General features: G+C 43.0%; 1 protein-coding gene across 1 annotated transcript; it reads left to right on the top strand.

Moving 5' to 3' along the window:
• Positions 1-3,377: 3,377 nt before the first annotated feature.
• On the top strand, positions 3,378-16,798 carry LOC149442177 (nicotinamide N-methyltransferase-like). Its single transcript, XM_089656406.1, has 3 exons — positions 3,378-3,694; positions 10,467-10,674; positions 12,194-16,798. Exons 1-3 carry the CDS (start codon positions 3,544-3,546, stop codon positions 12,621-12,623), a joined length of 789 nt encoding a protein of 262 aa, XP_089512532.1. The 5' UTR covers positions 3,378-3,543; the 3' UTR covers positions 12,624-16,798.
• The last annotated feature ends 955 nt before the right edge of the window (positions 16,799-17,753 follow it).

The following is a 17,753-nucleotide window of genomic DNA, read 5'->3' as shown; positions in this document are numbered from 1 at the left end:
ATAAAACATCAAATTAAACATTTCTCTTAATCTCCAAGCATTGGGAATGCATGGTGAATGGCTAAAGGGTTGTTTTGTCAGTTAAGTGTTAATTATTTAAGTAAGAAGGGGCAGCTTGCAGAGGGCTGGAGGGAGCAGCCACTCTATTCTTTATGAAGGCACTGTCCCACAAGTATAGGCCATTGACATAATCAGGGCTGGTCCAAGTGATGGTGACAGACTGTGATGAACAATGTGCCTCTGATTCTCTGATCCTTGAAAGGAGAAACAGGGGCAGCAGCGGCTGTCTCTGAGCTGCTTTTCAGAGTTTTTTTAAACCACAGTGGCAAGCAAGTGACATGATTGCTGACTACATCAGTACTAGAGTTGATGCATACACTCTAAGAAGTCAGAACCCCATGGACTATTGGGTTTCAGGCTGGAACACTGGCCAGAGATTGCACAGTATGTGCTGGAGCTTCTGGTTTACCCTGCAGCCAGTGTGCTGTCTCAAAGGGCCTTCAACACAGCGGGAGGTTTTGTTACAAAGAGGTGAATCCATTTGTTCTCTGATCAGTTCACTTTCATGATTCAGTGTTGGATTACCAATGACTACAAAACCTTTGCTGCTGGTGCTACTGACAAAAAAGATATTAATTGTTACCCACCAAAAAACATAAATACCTTCCACAGTTAGCAGCTTCAAGCTGTTTACATATCATCTAGTCACTGCACAATATTTGTGGTTATAATAATACACTCTAATGTTTATTTCAAGATAAATCCTACCTTGCCTGTCCCTCTTACAATGTGACCTAACCAAAATGCTTACATACTGTTCAGCTACTGTACATTGTCTGTCTGTGGCTTTTGTCTCTAAAATAATGCACTCTAATTTCTATTTTAAAATAAAATCTTCCCTGTCCTTCCCTTTTATTAAACTGTTTTATTGTATGAAGTTAAAGGCATTATCTTTATTTTTTTAAAATAAACATTCTGTCAATTATGGCCTACTACTACTTGATTAAAATGCAGGTGTCCCATCCAAAGCTACCTAAAAAAACTTTGCTTGCAAGTTGAAAAGAATCTGTTTGATTAAAAAAATAAATTACACATCCAAACACAGCGAAGTCAGAATACAGTGTAGCTGACACCAGTGCTGGGACAAGGTCAATTGCTGCCCAAGGTGAAAATGGCAAACTGCCCCCCCCCCCCCCCCTGTTTATTGCAAAAGAGTCAAAACCAGTTTATGCGATATTAACCCACAGCACTGGTGGCAGTAGCACCAGTAATAACCTCCAGCATCAGTGCCAGTTTCTGCAGTAATAACCCCCAACATTGGTGCCCGTTTGTGCAAAAATAACCCCCAGAAGTTTCCAGAATAATAACCCCCACATCAGTGCCAGTTTACAAATTAATATAAATTGCAGTTTCTATAATAAACGCCACCAGCACTGGTGTCAATAGCCCCAACATAGGTGGTCAGTGGTGTTATGCTATATAAACCCCTCTTGAAGTAGAATTCCAGCTTAAACCTACCTAGCCTTGCGCCCCCCCCTCCAGTAAATGATTGTGCCCTGGACTTCTGCCCCTGTTGCCCAACCTTTGTCCTGGCTCTGGATGGCACTGTCTGTGAAAATCATTATGCTCCATTAGTTTAAGGGCATCTGACAAGCATGTAATTTAACCACCTTCCGCCCGCCCTATAGTACAATGACGGGCGCAAGGTGGTTCTCTCATTCTGATAGGACATCATATGATATCCTACCATTCTCACTGCACACGCATGGCTCAGGGAGCGCGCAGCTCGACGATCGCCGGTGCGCTGTGTCCCTCGGACACAGCGGATCACAGAAAGAGCCGAAGATGTCGGCTCGGTCATGTGATCAGCTGTGTCCAATCACAGCTGATCACATGTAAACACGGAAATGCCGGTTATTGGCATTTCTCTCCTCTCGAGCTGTCACACTGACAGCTCGAGAGGAGAGCTGGTAATCGGCTTTCCGCGGAGGGGACATGTACACTGATCATCAGAGCACTGATGATCAGTGTGCCCTGATGATCAGTGTTGCCCCAGAAGTGCCACCTGTCAGTGCTCATCAGTGCCACATGCCAGTGCCCATCAGTGCCACGTGTCAGTGCCACATCAATGCCACATATCAGTGCCCATCTGAGCTGCCTTTCAATGTCACCCATCAGTGCCAGTCAGTGCCACCTATCAGTGACAGTCAGTGTCGCCTGTCAGTGCCACCTAACAGTGCCAGTCAGTGCCGCCTATCAGTGCCAGTCAGTGCTGCCTATCAGTGCCGCCTATCAGTGCTGCCTATCAGTGCCATATATCAGTGTCATGTATCAGTGCTGCCTTTCAGTGCCCATCAGTGATGCCTGTCAATGCCCATCAGTGCAACCTACCAGTGCCTCCTCATCAGTGCCACCTATCAGTGTCCATCAGTGCAGCCTATCAGTGCCCATCACTGCAGCCTCATTAGCGCACATCAGTGAAGGAGAAAAATCACATATTTACAAAATTGTATAACAAAAACTAAGAAAAAACGGGGTTTTTTTTCAAAATTTTCAGTGGTTTTGGTTTAAGAAAAAATAAAAATCCCAGAGGTGATTAGATACCACCAAAATAAAGCTTTATTTGTCTCAAAAAAATGCTAAAAATTTCATATGGGTACAGTGTTGCATGACCGCGCAATTGTCTTTCAAAGTGTGACAGCGCTGAAAGCTGGAAATTGGCCTGGGCAGGAAGGGGGTAGAAGTGCTCTGTAGGCGAGTTATTAAAGAGTTGCTGTTTCTTTCATATCATCTTTAAAGTTGCAATCAAATAATTTGCTTTGTTAAATGTCCCTTTTGACAATAGCTTGTTTATTAACCCTGAAAATGGTCAGAATTCAGTATCAAGATTCGCCCCCCTCAAACAAGATTCAAAGTAGCCCCGGCTAATTGAACCTGGACAGTAGGGATGCAGAACAGGAGATATGGAGTAAAGCCAGAAGACCGTATCTGTATGTTTCTGTCAGGTCAGATGCTGAAACTATCAAACCCACATGGTAAGCATGACAACCAGGCATCTAGATTAACATAGGAAAAGCAAAATCATGTTTGTTTCATAATGAGATTTCTTTAAACAACAACCATTTTGTGTCTGTGTCTCTTGTGTCATTTCACAGTGTAATTTTCCAAGTATGAAATAGAATTTTTATCAAATGTCGGCAGTATGCCCAGAACTGGCTCCAGACCTCAACGTTTGATCATCATAGAGTTTATAGAATGAATAAAAATGAGAAAATGTTTACAGCACTCAGTGCTCAAAACAGGATTTTTGGCACCACTTTAAAAGTCTGATTATGTAACAGAATTGACTTGAACCATCCTTAGACTTTATTGGAACTGGAAATCTATAAAAGACAGAGGTTTCCTCCAGTTTTACACACTGTTACTTTTCATGTGCTCCGTGTGTCATACACTCTGTTGTATCATCTTGGAATATAAGAGCCATTTCTAGCAGTTCCAGTGGTCCCAGTCTATCTACATTATCTATCGGAGAAGATATAGAAAATGGAGTCCACCATGAAAAAATTTTATTCTGTTCATGTGTTTGATCCAAAAAATCTACTGGAAATCTACTTCTCACCAAGAATTCCAAAACAGCTTTTTTATGCAAGCACCGAGTTTATAATGATTGCTCTTCGTAAGGCATTTAAGTCAGGTATGTGTTTTTAAAAGATCTGTCAGTTATGCCTGCATGTTGTTGTTAATAAGAGGGAAAATTCATTTTGAGGCAGGGGCGGACTGACAACTCATGGGGCCCCCAGCCAACAGGGGATCATGGGGCCCCTGTGTCCTTGCCCAAACTCAAAAAAGCCTATGAAAAAGGTACCAGGGGCATCTCATGGGGCCCCCTACTGACCCTGGGCCCTCGGGCAGTGCCTGAGTTTCCAAATGGTCAGTCCGCCCCTGTTCTGAGGATACTGGTGCAGTAGGGTTTGGTTAACATTGTGGGTACAGCTCCCAAGTGGCTAGTTCAAGCCAGCTTTTTAACATGCCTGACAACTGGTCCAATACTGAGATGCGAGGCCAAACCATTAGTAAGGTGTGAGAGACAAGAGAACCACCACCCTGAAAGATGGATACTGTTTGTAGGGGACAATACTCCGCTAATAAGGGATTCTATGGTGCTGAGGTGGTTTTTAATCAGTTTCAGCTGCTTTGATGTTAATGAAGTTAGCAACAGGTGCACTAGATGGGCAACAATGAGACAACCCCCAAAACAGGAATGATTTTACAGGTGGAGGCCAGTGACATTTTTTTCCCTACTCATCTTTTCTGACTGTTTTTCACTAGTCCTTAGGGTCAGTGTCACTACTGGTAGCTTGATACCTGGACCCTACAGAGGTTGTACAGGCAGTCCAGCTCCCCCAGGATGGCACATCAATATGTGCCATTGCCAGAAGGTTTACTGTGTCTCCCAGCACAGTCTTAAGAGCATGGAGGAGATTCCTTAACCCATCAGTAGGACCGGTATCTGGTTCTTTGTGCAAGGAAGAACAGGATGAGCACTGCAAGAGCCCTACAAAATGACCTCCAGCAGGCCACTGGTGTGAATTTCTCTGACCAAACAATCAGAAACAGACTTCATGAGGGTGGCCTGAGGGCCAGTCATCTTCTAGTGGGCCCTGTGCTCACTGCCCAGCACCATAGAGCTCAATTAGCATTTGACATTGAACACCAGAATTGGCAGGTCCACCACTGGTGCCCTGTGCTTTTCACAGATGGGAGCAGGTTCACCCTGAGCACATATGACAGATGTGAAAGGGTCTGGAGATGCCATAGAGAATGTTATGCTGCCTGTAACATCATTCAACATGACCATTTTGATGGTGGGTCAGTGATGGTCTGGGGAGGCATATCCATGGAGGGATGCACAGACCTTTACAGGCTAGACAATGGCACCCTGACTGCCATTAGGTATTGCGATGAAATCCTTGGACCCATTGTCAGACCCAACGCTGGTGCAGTGGGTCCTGGGTTCCTCCTGGTTCAATACAATGCCCGTCCTCATGTGGTGAAAGTATGCAGGCAGCTCCCAGTGGCTGAAGGAATTGATACCATTGAATGGCCCCCACACTCACCTGACCTAAATCCAATAGAACACCTCTGGGATATCATGTTTCAGTCCATCCTCCACCGCCAGGTTGCACCTCGGACTGTCCAGGAGCTCAGTGATGCCCTGCTCCAGATCTGGGAGGAAATACCCCAGGACGCCATCCGTCGTCTCATTAGGACCATGCCCCGATGTTGTCAGGCATGCATACAAGCACGTGGGGGCCATACAAACTACTGCGGACCATTTTGAGTTGCTGCAATGAAATTTCAGCAAAATGGACTAGTCTACTGCATCATTTTTTCACTTTGATTTTCGGGGTGCTTTTGAATTCAGTCCTCTGTGGGTTGATCATTTTCATTTCAAACGATGGGGCATCCTTACATTCCTAACACATTACCCCGTCCATATCAGTATAGATATTCAGCATGAGATTTTTCCCCATTGCGATTTGATGTGTTTTCAGAGTGTTCCTTTCATTTTTTTTTTGAGCAGTGTATATAATTTTGTTACTTGTCACAGCTTTACTTTAGAGTGGTTTTAAACCCTTACCCAGTGAAGTAACTGGCCTCAGATGATACACAGAGATGAAACAAATCCTCCTACGTAAGTTGTACCTGTTCATCTGCAGCCTTCTCCTCTCTACCTACGTTCAGAAGTGCTGAATTTATAAAGCTTGACGGAGAGTTCGGAAAGCAGGGGTTGAGAGCTGAAATCACACACTGCACAGCTCAGTGAGGAGAGCTCTGAGAGCTGATTGGAGGGAAGAGACACCCCACCTCCACACAGCTCACAGGAACAGAGATGAGACTGTCAATCTGCTGGAGGTCCCTCACCATCACCATTTTTCTGTTGGTGTCAGGAATCTTGTCAGAAGTGATTCATGCTGATAGAGGAACAGAGCAGCAGACAGAAATGACACTTAGTGCTCTTAATAGAGACAAGTATACACTATAGAGGGATATGCTTTGTTCATATTTCATGTCTGAGGTTTACAACCACTTTAACCTAAAACCTAGCTGAATTACATCACAGATGTCACCCCATAAAAGTATGTGCCTGAATGTTTGTGCCAGCCATTCCTATAGTTAAACATAATGCCCATATGAAAAGATTGAAAGTAACCATTAAAATCACACAAACATTTTAAATCCTATATGAGATTTTGGTGATTGGGTTTGCTTTTATATTAACCAGTATTATAGCTGCACTGATATGCAGCCAATGGTTTCAGGCTAACACTAGGAGCTTGCTTGCGGTTGATGAGGGCAAATGTATCATTATTAGGGCCTGCATTGATCAATTTGAGACACTTCTGAGATTATAGTTCGTTGACAGATCCATGTGACCTCCCTCTGACCTGCTTCCATCGGGTTTTGGATTCCCATAGACATGTATGGGAATGTATAGACATGTATGGGAATGCAAAACCCACATGAAGGGAACAAATACTCATCCACACAACCCTTCAGCTGCTTCTCCTACATTTACTATCATGGACTGGACCAGTAATCAGGCTTTGCTGCTTAAAGCAGCCTTCCTCAACCATTTTAATACAGGGGAACAATTGAAATAATTTTCATGTCTTGGGGAACCCCTTCTAAATTTTTACATCCCTATCTTACAGCACATTTGCCTGGTCAGTAAGCTGGAAATATAAAAATACATACAAGAATCAGAATGTAGTGTATCTAACACAAGCCTTAAAATTTCCACTCGCCTGCTCGCATTTGGTGAGTGGAAATAACGTGGGGGCGAGTCACTGTCAGAGCCGACGTCACCATAAGGCAGCACAGGCAGCTGGGCAGAGAGACCCCAGAGCTCCATGTCCCAGACCTGTGCACCAATCACCATCTCCATTCCCCCATTCTTCTCCTCGCTCACTCGCAGTGTTTTGCTCTCCTCCCTCAGCCTCAGTTTCCAGTGTCCAGATCTCTCACTAGGGGGAACATGTGGGCCGGCACTGTGTACAGGGTGCCACCGCATCAACCTCCACTCCCTGACACGCTGGTTTTCATCTGACAGGTTAGTGATCTCTGTGCTCCGGCTGCAGCTGCACTTTCTTCCCCAAAAATCTCTCCCCTCCTCCCCGGTCTAGAGCTTCTATTCTGCTTCAGTCTCCTCTTTCACATCTCCCCATCATCCTGATCCAGCCACACTTGTTCTCTACTTTCCTCCTCTACTTCCCCACCATGCACAGTTCCAGCTCCGCTGGAGGTCTCTTTCTGTAAGAGGGAACTCTGATGGTACAGGGGGGCTCTGATGGTAAAATGGGGGCTCTGATGGTAAATGGGAACTCTGATGGTAAAGGGGGATTGTTAGAGGAGGACATGAGATGGAGGAGATGTTTACATTGCTTTATGTTAATATTGTTAAATTTGTTGTTGTTAATATTTATTCTGCATAAGACATTTAACAGTGTCATTTCATGAGATAATTTAGGAGGGCGTGTTTAGGGGTGGAGCAGGGTGGGAGTTGGGTGGGGCAACTGGTGGCGAGTAACTCTTAAGGCCTGGCTAGTAGCTCAGGACTTAAAATTTTTAGCCCTGCATATTTGACACCCAGAGAAGACTAACACTCTCTAAAGAAATACTAACAGAGAGAACTGTAGTTCCCTTTACATTGATAGTTGGTGGAAAAGTGCCTTCTTATATTGGTAGTCCGTGTCGTGGTCCCATACATTGGTGGCTAATGGGAGAAGGACCCTTTATATCATTGGTCATTATTGGCCAGTGGGAGAAGGCCGCTCTTATATTGTTGACCAATGGGAAAACTGCCCCACCCCTTACAGACTGCTAAAAAAAATAATTGGTATCAGTGGTTACTGGGAGTTAGAGACTCTTTATTGCTCATAGAATCCCTAGCAAGCTCTGGAGGAACCCCGGTTGAGAAAATCTGTTTTAAAGAACATCTAATCTCAAACAATTGACCTAAAAGTGTTGTTGCATATGACCCTTTAATGTCAAAAAGAGATATCCTTTTTAAATATTTTCTGTTTTCAATTAAATCATGTTGTGATCCTACCAGCAATGATTATCCACTGAATCTGCTTTTTCTTAAGGTGCTATCACTTTTATTCAGCTGCGGGGGATCCTAAATCTGAAACTATCACTTTGCCCTGCAGGGATCATTTTACTAAAGGCAAATAGACTGTGCACTTTGCAAGTGCTGTTACACTCACTTCCCCCAGAGCTTAGTAAATGTGATAAATCTCTGCTGACTTCTATCATGCAATAGTGTGAACCAAAAATGCTGTTTTTTTTTTTTTACTTACCTTGCACCTGATTGGGTATGAAGCTTCACCTCATTCACTAAGCTCTGGGGGAAAATGAGTGCGACTGAACCTGCAAAATGCACAGTCTATTTGCCTTTAGTAAATCTACCCCAGTGGATTTTTTTAGTGCAGAGGATTACTATCTCACTGAATGCATCCACTTGTTGCCTGAAAATATACAGTATACTTTATAAAGGCATACTTGTTTGGAAAGGGGACTTTCACAGCACCAGGGGCGGACTGACCATTTGGAAACTCGGGCACTGCCCGAGGGCCTGGGGTCAGTAGGGGGCCCCATAAGATGCCCCTGGTAGCTTTTTCATAGGCTTTTTTGAGTTTGGGCAAGGACACAGGGGCCCCATGATCCCCTGTTGCCCAGGGGCCCCATGAGTTGTCAGTCTGCCCCTGCACAGCACCATATATGATAGAACAACAACTGTTAAAATGTAATTTTATATATTTAGTATCTTAAAATGAATAAATTAAAAGATACCATACATGAACTGACAACATGGTATATACAGTACATGAATATATATGTTATTGGTACTCATGTACATATTGTGTTGTCAGTTCATGTATGGTATCTTTTAATTTATTAATTTTAAGATACTAAATATATAAAATTACATTTTACATTACAACAAACAGTTAATTATATATGGCAGGGGCGTCCCTAGGGTTGGTGTCACCCAGTGCGGTAACACTTGGTGGCACCCCTCCGATGATCCCAGCAGGATGGATCGGATCTGCGGATTGAGCATAATGGATTGGAGTCTGATCCATTATCCTCCCTAATCCACAGATCCGATCCATCATGCTGGGATCGTCGGCTTGCAACCTATATGGGGTTAACTGGTCTCTACACGAGTTCCACGAAAAAGTACGTTTTAAAGCAAGCCAATGATCCCCACAAGATGGATCAGATCTGCGGATTGGGGAGCATAATGGATCGGATTCCGATCCATTATGCTCAATCCGCAGATCCGATCCATCCTGCGGGGATGACACCGGACCAGCTCCATGAAAAGGTAAGTTTTAAAGCAAGCTGACGATCCCTGCAGGATGGATCGGATCTGCGGATTGAGCATAATGAATCGGAGTCCGATCCATTATGCTCCCCAATCCGCAGATCTGATCCATCTTGCGGGGATCATTGGCTTGCTTTAAAACGTACTTTTTCGTGGAGCTTGTGGAGAGACCAGTTAACCCCATATAGGTTGCAAGCCGACGATCCCCACAGGATGGATCGGATCTGCGGACTGAGGAGCATAATGGATTGGACTCTTATCCATTATGCTCAAACTGCAGATCCAATCCATCCTGCAGGGATCATCGGCTTGCTTTAAAACTTACCTTTTTGTGGAGCGGGTCCGGTGTCACCCCGTGTGATAGGTGTCAGCCCGGCACCTGCCTAGGGACGCCACTGATGTATGGTGCTGTGAAAGTCCCCTTTCCAAATAAGTATGGCTTTATATGTATTCAGTACAGGGATGTGACACCACATACTGCATATCTGGTTCTGAATGACCAGGTATTAGATATTTTGTTACCTGGAAAGATGTTTGAATGAATCCTACAGATAAGATGAGATGACAAGCAGAGTTAAAGCCAAACTATCCCTACAACTCTAACACTGTACTACAGCTGCACTATACCACAAATCAGCCCATGGCTCGGTTTAATTAGGAGTAACTTTTCTATACTCACGAGTACCTGACCCTATGCTAGACAGCATGGTAGAACCCCACCAGGGGCGGACTGATCATTTAGGCGCTCAGGCACTGCCCGAGAGCCCAGAGTCATTAGGGGGCCCCATGAGATGCACCTGGTACCTTTCGTAGGCTTTTTTGGGTGTGGTTTGAGTGTGGGCAAAGACACAGGGGCGCCATGATTTCCTATTGCCCAGGGGCCCCATGAGTCCGCCCCTGAACCCCACCCAGCTAGCTTTGGACAGTGGCCATAGCAATTGTATATTACTCGTTAGCTGAGACACAGCTGTCACTTAGTTTCTTTGCCAATGGGGGATATCACAGGAATCCTTTTTTACATATATAGGTATTTTTTTAATGTTGTAACCAATGTATTGATCTCTCTTTATAGGTTTAGTTAAAGGGAAACATTTGATTGACATTAGTCTTGCGCCCGCCATCCATCACCTGGCAGCAATCTGTGAGTTCTTGGAAGAAATTACTGTTCTAGAATTGAATGATGCTTGTTTCAAGGAACTGGAAAAATGGGTACAAAGGGAACCAGATGCCTATGATTGGACACACATCTCAAATGTTATGAAGGAGATAACAGACAGCAGGTTTTGTATCAAATGTCATTTGTTATATCACTCTCTATTACCATTTTACAAGCATGCGAAGTTCAGTTTATATACCTAGCAGCTTTCAGAGTCCAGACTAAGGAATACATTCAAAAAAGCTTACAGTGCCACACCATTACTAGATTTAAATCTAAAAGAGTAAAATGACTTTTTTTCACACATAGAATGAATGGCACACTTAAAGTATATGCATGTCACCTTGTAAAACAACTAATTCAGTTTAAAATAGAAATGAAAGCCAACACATTTGTGTATAGATAGAAAAACCATTATAAATACTTTTTTTGCCCTTTTTAATAAGTGATCACATACTCACTGTTGTCAGCTGCACAAGAGCTGGAGGAAAAGAAACATCAGCACACTGGTCTTCCCAGAGAATGGCTGTGCAGGGGGGGTTATAAAGAGAAGTCTGATCACTGGAGGAGAGCAGACTGAGTTCTCAGCACAGCTAGAGAACTGGCCATACTGTGTTCTCATGCCTAGTGTGATCAGTTTTTATTAGGAAAGCAGAGGGACTGGAAGGACCACCAGGTGTTTCACACAAAGGATGATATACAAAGAGAATAGGATACTTTTAACATGAGTGCATGGTACAGTATACACATATCAGGAATATGAAATATAAGGAATGGAGAGAGGCATCCAAATAGTGTAATTCCATTTACTAGTTAAAAGCAGACACACTTATATTGCACTCACATAATTCCAGAGAAAAATTACATGAATCACCGGCTAGAACGGCAGTATATTGCTTGTGCTCTCCAAACACTTGTGATGGCATCACCACCGTCCGTACTAACGCGTTTCGTCCCCACTGGCCGATTTCTTGATGCCTCTGAGGACGCCCAGTGGGAAGGGCGAAACGCGTTAGTGATGGATGGAATTACACTATTTGGATGCCTCTCTCCATTCCTTATATGCATATACCATATATCGGCACCATATCTGGATCACTGAGGATAACAAGCATCATTTAAATCAGGAGGACTACAAGATCCAGCATAACTCTGCATGCACCACTGAACTGTGAATGCCTCTTACTTCACCATAAGAGTCCATTACAGCTGGTGAGTTAGGGGGCACTAAGGCAGGGAGCACAGAGCATGCTAGGGGCAGACTGACCATTTGAGCCCAAGGGCCCGGGGTCAGTAGGGGGCCCTCATGAGATTCCCCTGGTACCTTTCATTGGTTTTTTCATAGGTATTTTTGGGTGTGGGCGAGGACACGGGGGCACCATGATCCCCTATTGCCCGGGGGCCCCATGAGTTGTCAGTCCGCCCCTGGAGCACGCATCACTTCTTGGTTGTGAAAGGGGCATCTGCACTTATGAATTTCACATTAAGGACTATTATCAGTTTATTGCATTTAAGTTTCCGAAGTACATGGTACAGCAGACACATATCAGGAATATGAAATGTTGGGTTTACATAGTAATGATTTATTTCTAGGATGATCATATTACTGTTATTCTACTTTTAGTATTTGTATTAATTTTCAGCGATAGCTGGCAGGCCAGAGAGGAAATGTTAAGAGCTAAACTGACCCATGTCAGTAAATGTGACTTCACAGAAGAAAAGCCCACAGGGTCACTAATACTGCCCAAAGTCGACTGTCTCCTTAGCATGTGGGCACTACAATCCATCAGCAAAGACCAAGAGGATTACCACAAGAACCTGAAGAAGTTCTCCTCCTATATTAAGCTGGGAGGATATCTCTTGATCTATGGTGATATCAACGTGAGTTTCTTTACAGTTGAGGAACACCAATACCATCTCTTGACACATGATGATGATTTTGTAAAGAAGGCTTTAACTGATGGAGGCTTCAAAATCTTACAATACAACAATGTGGAGAGGAAAACTTCAAGGGATCTTGTAGACGTCGAGAAATCTTTCTTTCTCATTGCCCAAAAAATGAAGGAAATGTAGACATGGAAAAAGACCACCACTCACGGAATTACTCAACCTGCATTTGCTAATCCAATCTGCATGAATGCTATTTGTTCCAGTGAATGTCCATCCATGGAAAACAATCAGCATTCACCTAAGTCAACAACACAAATACCGTACATTTACCACAGACCCACCACTTCTCAGCATATGCAACTGACCATTTGAGCACTTGGGCACTGCCCGAGGGCCCAGGGTCAGTAGGGGTCCCATGAAATGCCCCTGGTACCTTTTTTATAGGCTTTTTTGGGTGTGCTTTGAGTGTGGACAAGGACACAGGGGCCCCATGATCCCATATTGCCCGGGGGCCCCATGAGCTATCAGTCCGCCCCTGAACAGGAACATTATAAATGCCAGGAAATGTTGGCAGATCCAAGCAGATAAATGTTGCCTGTTGTATGCAACCCCATAAAGATTGCTAGTACAGCGGCACAGTTGTTCACCAGGCATCCTATCAGAAATCAGAATGTCACCTGGCCAGCCACAGGTATGGTGCCCACACAATCACTTGTGGCTTGATGCACCAATTTTCACTCTGATAAGATTTGAAATTGACATTACTCTTGTGCCAGGCCCTGCATGGTTGTGGGCAGTGAGACCTCCAATCTTCCAATAATTGACACAGAGCTCCATTTATAAAGGTCGCACCCTGGCAATATCACTGCTTTAGGTGTTTGTTCACCTTTATAAAAAAATTTAAATACTGGACACCCTCCCTACCCCACTCAACCCCCCCCCATACCCCCCCTTCCCGTTACTCACTGCAATTACCGTGAGGGTTGTCAAGTTGCCAGCATCCCCACAGTTGCTCAGCACTTCCAAGGCAGACCAGATGGATTCTGATTGGTCAGTGCTGTCACATTGATGGATCTATCTGGTCTGTGGTAGAAGCACTGATGGAGAAGAGAGAGAAGATCAGGGATTTCCAATCCCTAGACCAATGAAGCAATTGTGGGGGTGCTGACAGTTCAGCAAACCCAAGGTAAGTACAGTGGGTACCGGAGGGGCTGAGTTGGGTGGGGAGGGTGTCCAATGTTAGTTTACCTTTACATTTTTTCTGTAAACACTTAAAAAAAAAAAAAAAAAAAAGGAGTACAAGAGTGTTCTTCATAAATGTCCAAAGTAAGCAGAGTACATTTATACCAATAGGAAAAGGACAGCCCAGGCATGTGACCAGTCAAAGTTATGCGACTAGCCTCTCCTCCAATCACTGAATTCCTTCTGCAGTATTAGACCTGGGTATCAGGGTTTATCCTGCACTGGATTTATGAAGGAAGCCATTGTTATAACTAGGCAGCTCTCTGATTTGGACTACAAATACATCCTCCTTCTATTATATGGGTAGCAATGGAATATATTGTTTTCAAAAGATGGCTTGGAAGGAAGATAAAGTTGTTTATGCCTTTAATTAAATTTGCAAGAAGTCACAAACACACTCTATTTTTGGCATGATCAACAAGTATTTTCTGTACTTGCTGAAAATTACGCTCAGTCTGAAAAATGAATGTGAATGCAGCTACCACATCCAAGGAATAGCAAGCTGCAATATATTACATTTTTGTGCATGAGTTTGGATGTCCTTTAAAGCTGAACTGTGGGAAATACAAACTTTCGCCCTTGCAGCATCTAGGCAGGTGTTCCCCCTTTAATTTGTGGCCACTCCCCTCGGTAGGTGTGCCCTCTGTACTATCCCAGCCCTGTCTTTACATATAGTGGGAAGAGGAGCTTATGTTGGTCTTTGATCTGCAGGACAACAGGATCCAGGGTTAACAGGAAGCAGTCTTCCTGGGGGTCTGGGGGAGGGAAGGGCCTATGGTCTAGATAGGACATTATGGACCTTTGGCAGTAGTACCACAACACTTCCTCCTGAGTATTTAGCAAGACTGTTTTATTAGAACAGCTACAAGGGGGACAATTTCAGCTTTTGCTTTGTTAGCCCAATGTTTGGTGACTGTTTATTATTATATTATTATTATACAGTATTTATATAGCACCAAAAGGTTTGCTCAGCGCTTTACATTATAGTGGGGGACAGAACATGAGACAATACAGTAACAAAACAAAACACGAGGGGTCAAGGGCCCTGCTCTTTCGAGCTTACAATCTAGTTTACACCAAGTGTAATGGAATGCAAGATTACAACAAGTTTGCAAATGTTTTAGATCTCAAGTACATTCAAATCTGTGATTCCCCTTTTTAACGTTTTGTTCCCCCCAGTGATGAACCGATACAACTTTTTAATATGGTAAAGGGAAGGCAGACTTTGAATTAACCGAATTCTTCAACATGGCAAACTTGCTTCTCTAGCCCAAAGTCTACCCTCCTACCATAACCACCACAAGGCATGGATGGAACTCACAACTAACCCATTTCTCTGACACCACCTAATTTATTATCCTGAATCGCCACTGATATTGAGAAAATACTGTAACAGGTTGACAGACCTGAACATGAAGCGTCTACCCTTTACCAACTTATACTTTGAGAAATCCATCCACAAGCCCCCAAATTTGGCTTCAAACAGGAGGCAGAAGGACAGATAAGATGGATAAAATAAATGGATGAAAAGTGAGCGCTCTAAAATCAGCGGCCAATGCACTCAAGGTAATCACAGCAAACCTCATAAGATAATAAATAAATGTGTAGCGCTAAATGTTAGTATATAAATGAATAATAAAATGTCCAAAAAACATTATAAACGCATGAATAAATAGTTCATAAAATATATAGGTAATCCACTTGATGTCGCAGTATACCAAGGCAAGTAGTTGCTGGGGCAAATGATAAAATTGCGCACTCACCGGACGTGCATAGATAATGCACGTGTAATCAATATCCAACCAGGTCACTTAGGAAGGCGGAATAGGTGAGCATCCATCTAAACATTGTGATGGGATGGAGGCAGTGGATTTTTATTTGACACATCATAGTAATTTGCCTATTGCACAGAAAGATTTTATTCTTAACTTATTAGATTTTGCTATGGCTAACAACTACTTCTGGTTCAACAAGACTTATTATCTGCAAGTTAAAGGAGTAGCTATGGGGGCTAAATTTGCCCCCAGCCTCGCCAATCTGTTCATGGCGAGGTGGGAGGAAGATATCATTTATGCCAGAGACTGGCCAGAGCTGAAACTTTATAAAAGATACATAGATGATGTCCTCCTACTATGGAATGGTAATGAAGAATCGCTTGTTAACTTTTTTTGGTACTTTGAATAATAATACGCACAACATCAGTCTATCATATGCTTATAGTAAACTAGAAATCAACTTTCTAGATCTCACACTTACGAATACTGATGGAAGGATCATTACCAAATCATACTTTATAACAGTTATATTCCCATCAACAGATGCCATCATCCTATTTGGTTAGCAAACATACCAAAAGGTCAATTCACAAGAGTTAGACGCAATTGCACAAATTTAGATGTATATTATTCTCAGGCTATGATCCTGAAAGATAGATTCCTTGAAAAAGGATATGATAACACGCTACACTTTTATTTATTTATTATCTTATGAGATAAGATGGATAGTTTCAGTGTAACATGGTCCACAAGGCTTCATTTCACATTTCACCTCATATCTATGACAAAGTAAATAGAGCTCTAAATATACTAACTGGAAGCCTCTGAGTAATGTTTGAGAGGGGGGTACCACCTAGGAGAGTCTTCTATTCCCACCCACCTCCCTTTTCTTCTTGTTTGTTGCCACTATTCCCTTCCTTATTGGTGTTCACTATGTATCAGTGCACTACGTCCCGTTCTTACCCTGATGTTTGCAAATCCATAATTATTTCTAGGTTATGCTTTCTAGCTGATCTTGAATCCTTTGATCGTTCTCACCTTAAAGACTTCACTATCTAAATAATGTATGGTTACAATTATCATTTTGAATAGAGAATACTAAGCCGAAGATGTACTCGACAATCCCTGAAATGATCCCAAACTATGAACTTTATTATATCATACCCCCCATAGGCAACTACAATATGTATACCCATTGATAACATTCACCTATAACTCAGCAGCAATAACCTATAAGACTTTGTACAATGGTCAGTGTATTCTAATATATTTGCATGTACTATATACAAATTATTTTTTTTTAAATGAATAAGAACAGATTAAATTAAAGGTGAAAAAGCCTTTTAATGTCTCTTCCTTCTCTAAGCCTGGGAGTCCTCATGCACACGGGGCGTTTTGATAAAGCTGCTGTTTTTGGCTTTTGACGTTTTTTTCTACATCCAGTAAACCCCCCAGCATGTTATCCTATGTGTCCATGCACACATAGACTGTAATCAACATTTTTTTTGCTGGGATGTTTATTGGCTGGAAAAAAAAACCCAGAACTACCTGAAATAAATAAGAACTAGTGGGTTTCTAGAGAAGTTTTTTAGCTGTAAAAATGCTCTAATGCTGAAAAACATGGCAAAACGCCACAAACCAGCATTTGTGGAAGTTTTTTTGACCAAAAAAATAATTTCTTTTGCTCAAAAAAGCTGAAAAACACAAACACGGGAAAACGCAGGAAAATGACACTAATCGCGGCAAAACGCTGATGCAAAAAAGCTGAAAAAGTTATGTTTTTAATGTGACTTTACGCAGCTAATGTTACTGCCGTCATCAAAATGTCCCGTGTGTATGAGGACTAAGAAATGTGAAACAGTAGGTTCAGCCGCATTTAGGAAGAGGTGTAAATGCGTATTTGTGCAAACCAGATCAGCCCAGGATCAGGTGGTGATTAGGGCAAAGGTGACACCCTCCTGGCTGTGAAAGTTAACCCCTCACGGAACACGTACCAGGTGACCTGGACCCCCATGTGCCATGGGACCCGAGCATTCGGTTGGACACACAGAGACGTAATCTGGACTACATGCCTATGTAAGACGTGCTCCGGGAAGAGGTAGTTAGTGTGGACTATGGTCAGGGTAATGCAGGACGATGGTCTCAGAGCAGTATCTGTGTATGTGATGTCTGCATTGGTTTAGGCATTGGATGCTATAGGAGTCGCCTTGCAAATAAACCTGTTTGCTGCTCCAATATCATCCACCTGGCGGATAACAATATTAACATGATTTAGAAACCAAGTCTTCAAAAACAT

The sequence above is a fragment of the Staurois parvus genome, unplaced genomic scaffold (assembly GCF_062004578.1).
Source record: "Staurois parvus isolate SC_StPar_1 unplaced genomic scaffold, SC_StPar_1.0 ptg000903l, whole genome shotgun sequence".
Classification (NCBI taxonomy): domain Eukaryota; kingdom Metazoa; phylum Chordata; class Amphibia; order Anura; family Ranidae; genus Staurois; species Staurois parvus.
Note: the sequence above shows the minus strand (reverse complement) of the source record. Positions and strands in the feature narration are given on the sequence as shown.

Coding starts and splice junctions, on each gene's coding strand:
- LOC149442177 (XM_089656406.1), top strand. CDS start 3,544: ATGGAGTCCACCATGAAAAAATTTTATTCTGTTCATGTGTTTGATCCA. Junction 3,695..10,466: donor TCGTAAGGCATTTAAGTCAG/GTATGTGTTTTT, acceptor CTCTCTTTATAG/GTTTAGTTAAAGGGAAACAT. Junction 10,675..12,193: donor AAGGAGATAACAGACAGCAG/GTTTTGTATCAA, acceptor ATTAATTTTCAG/CGATAGCTGGCAGGCCAGAG.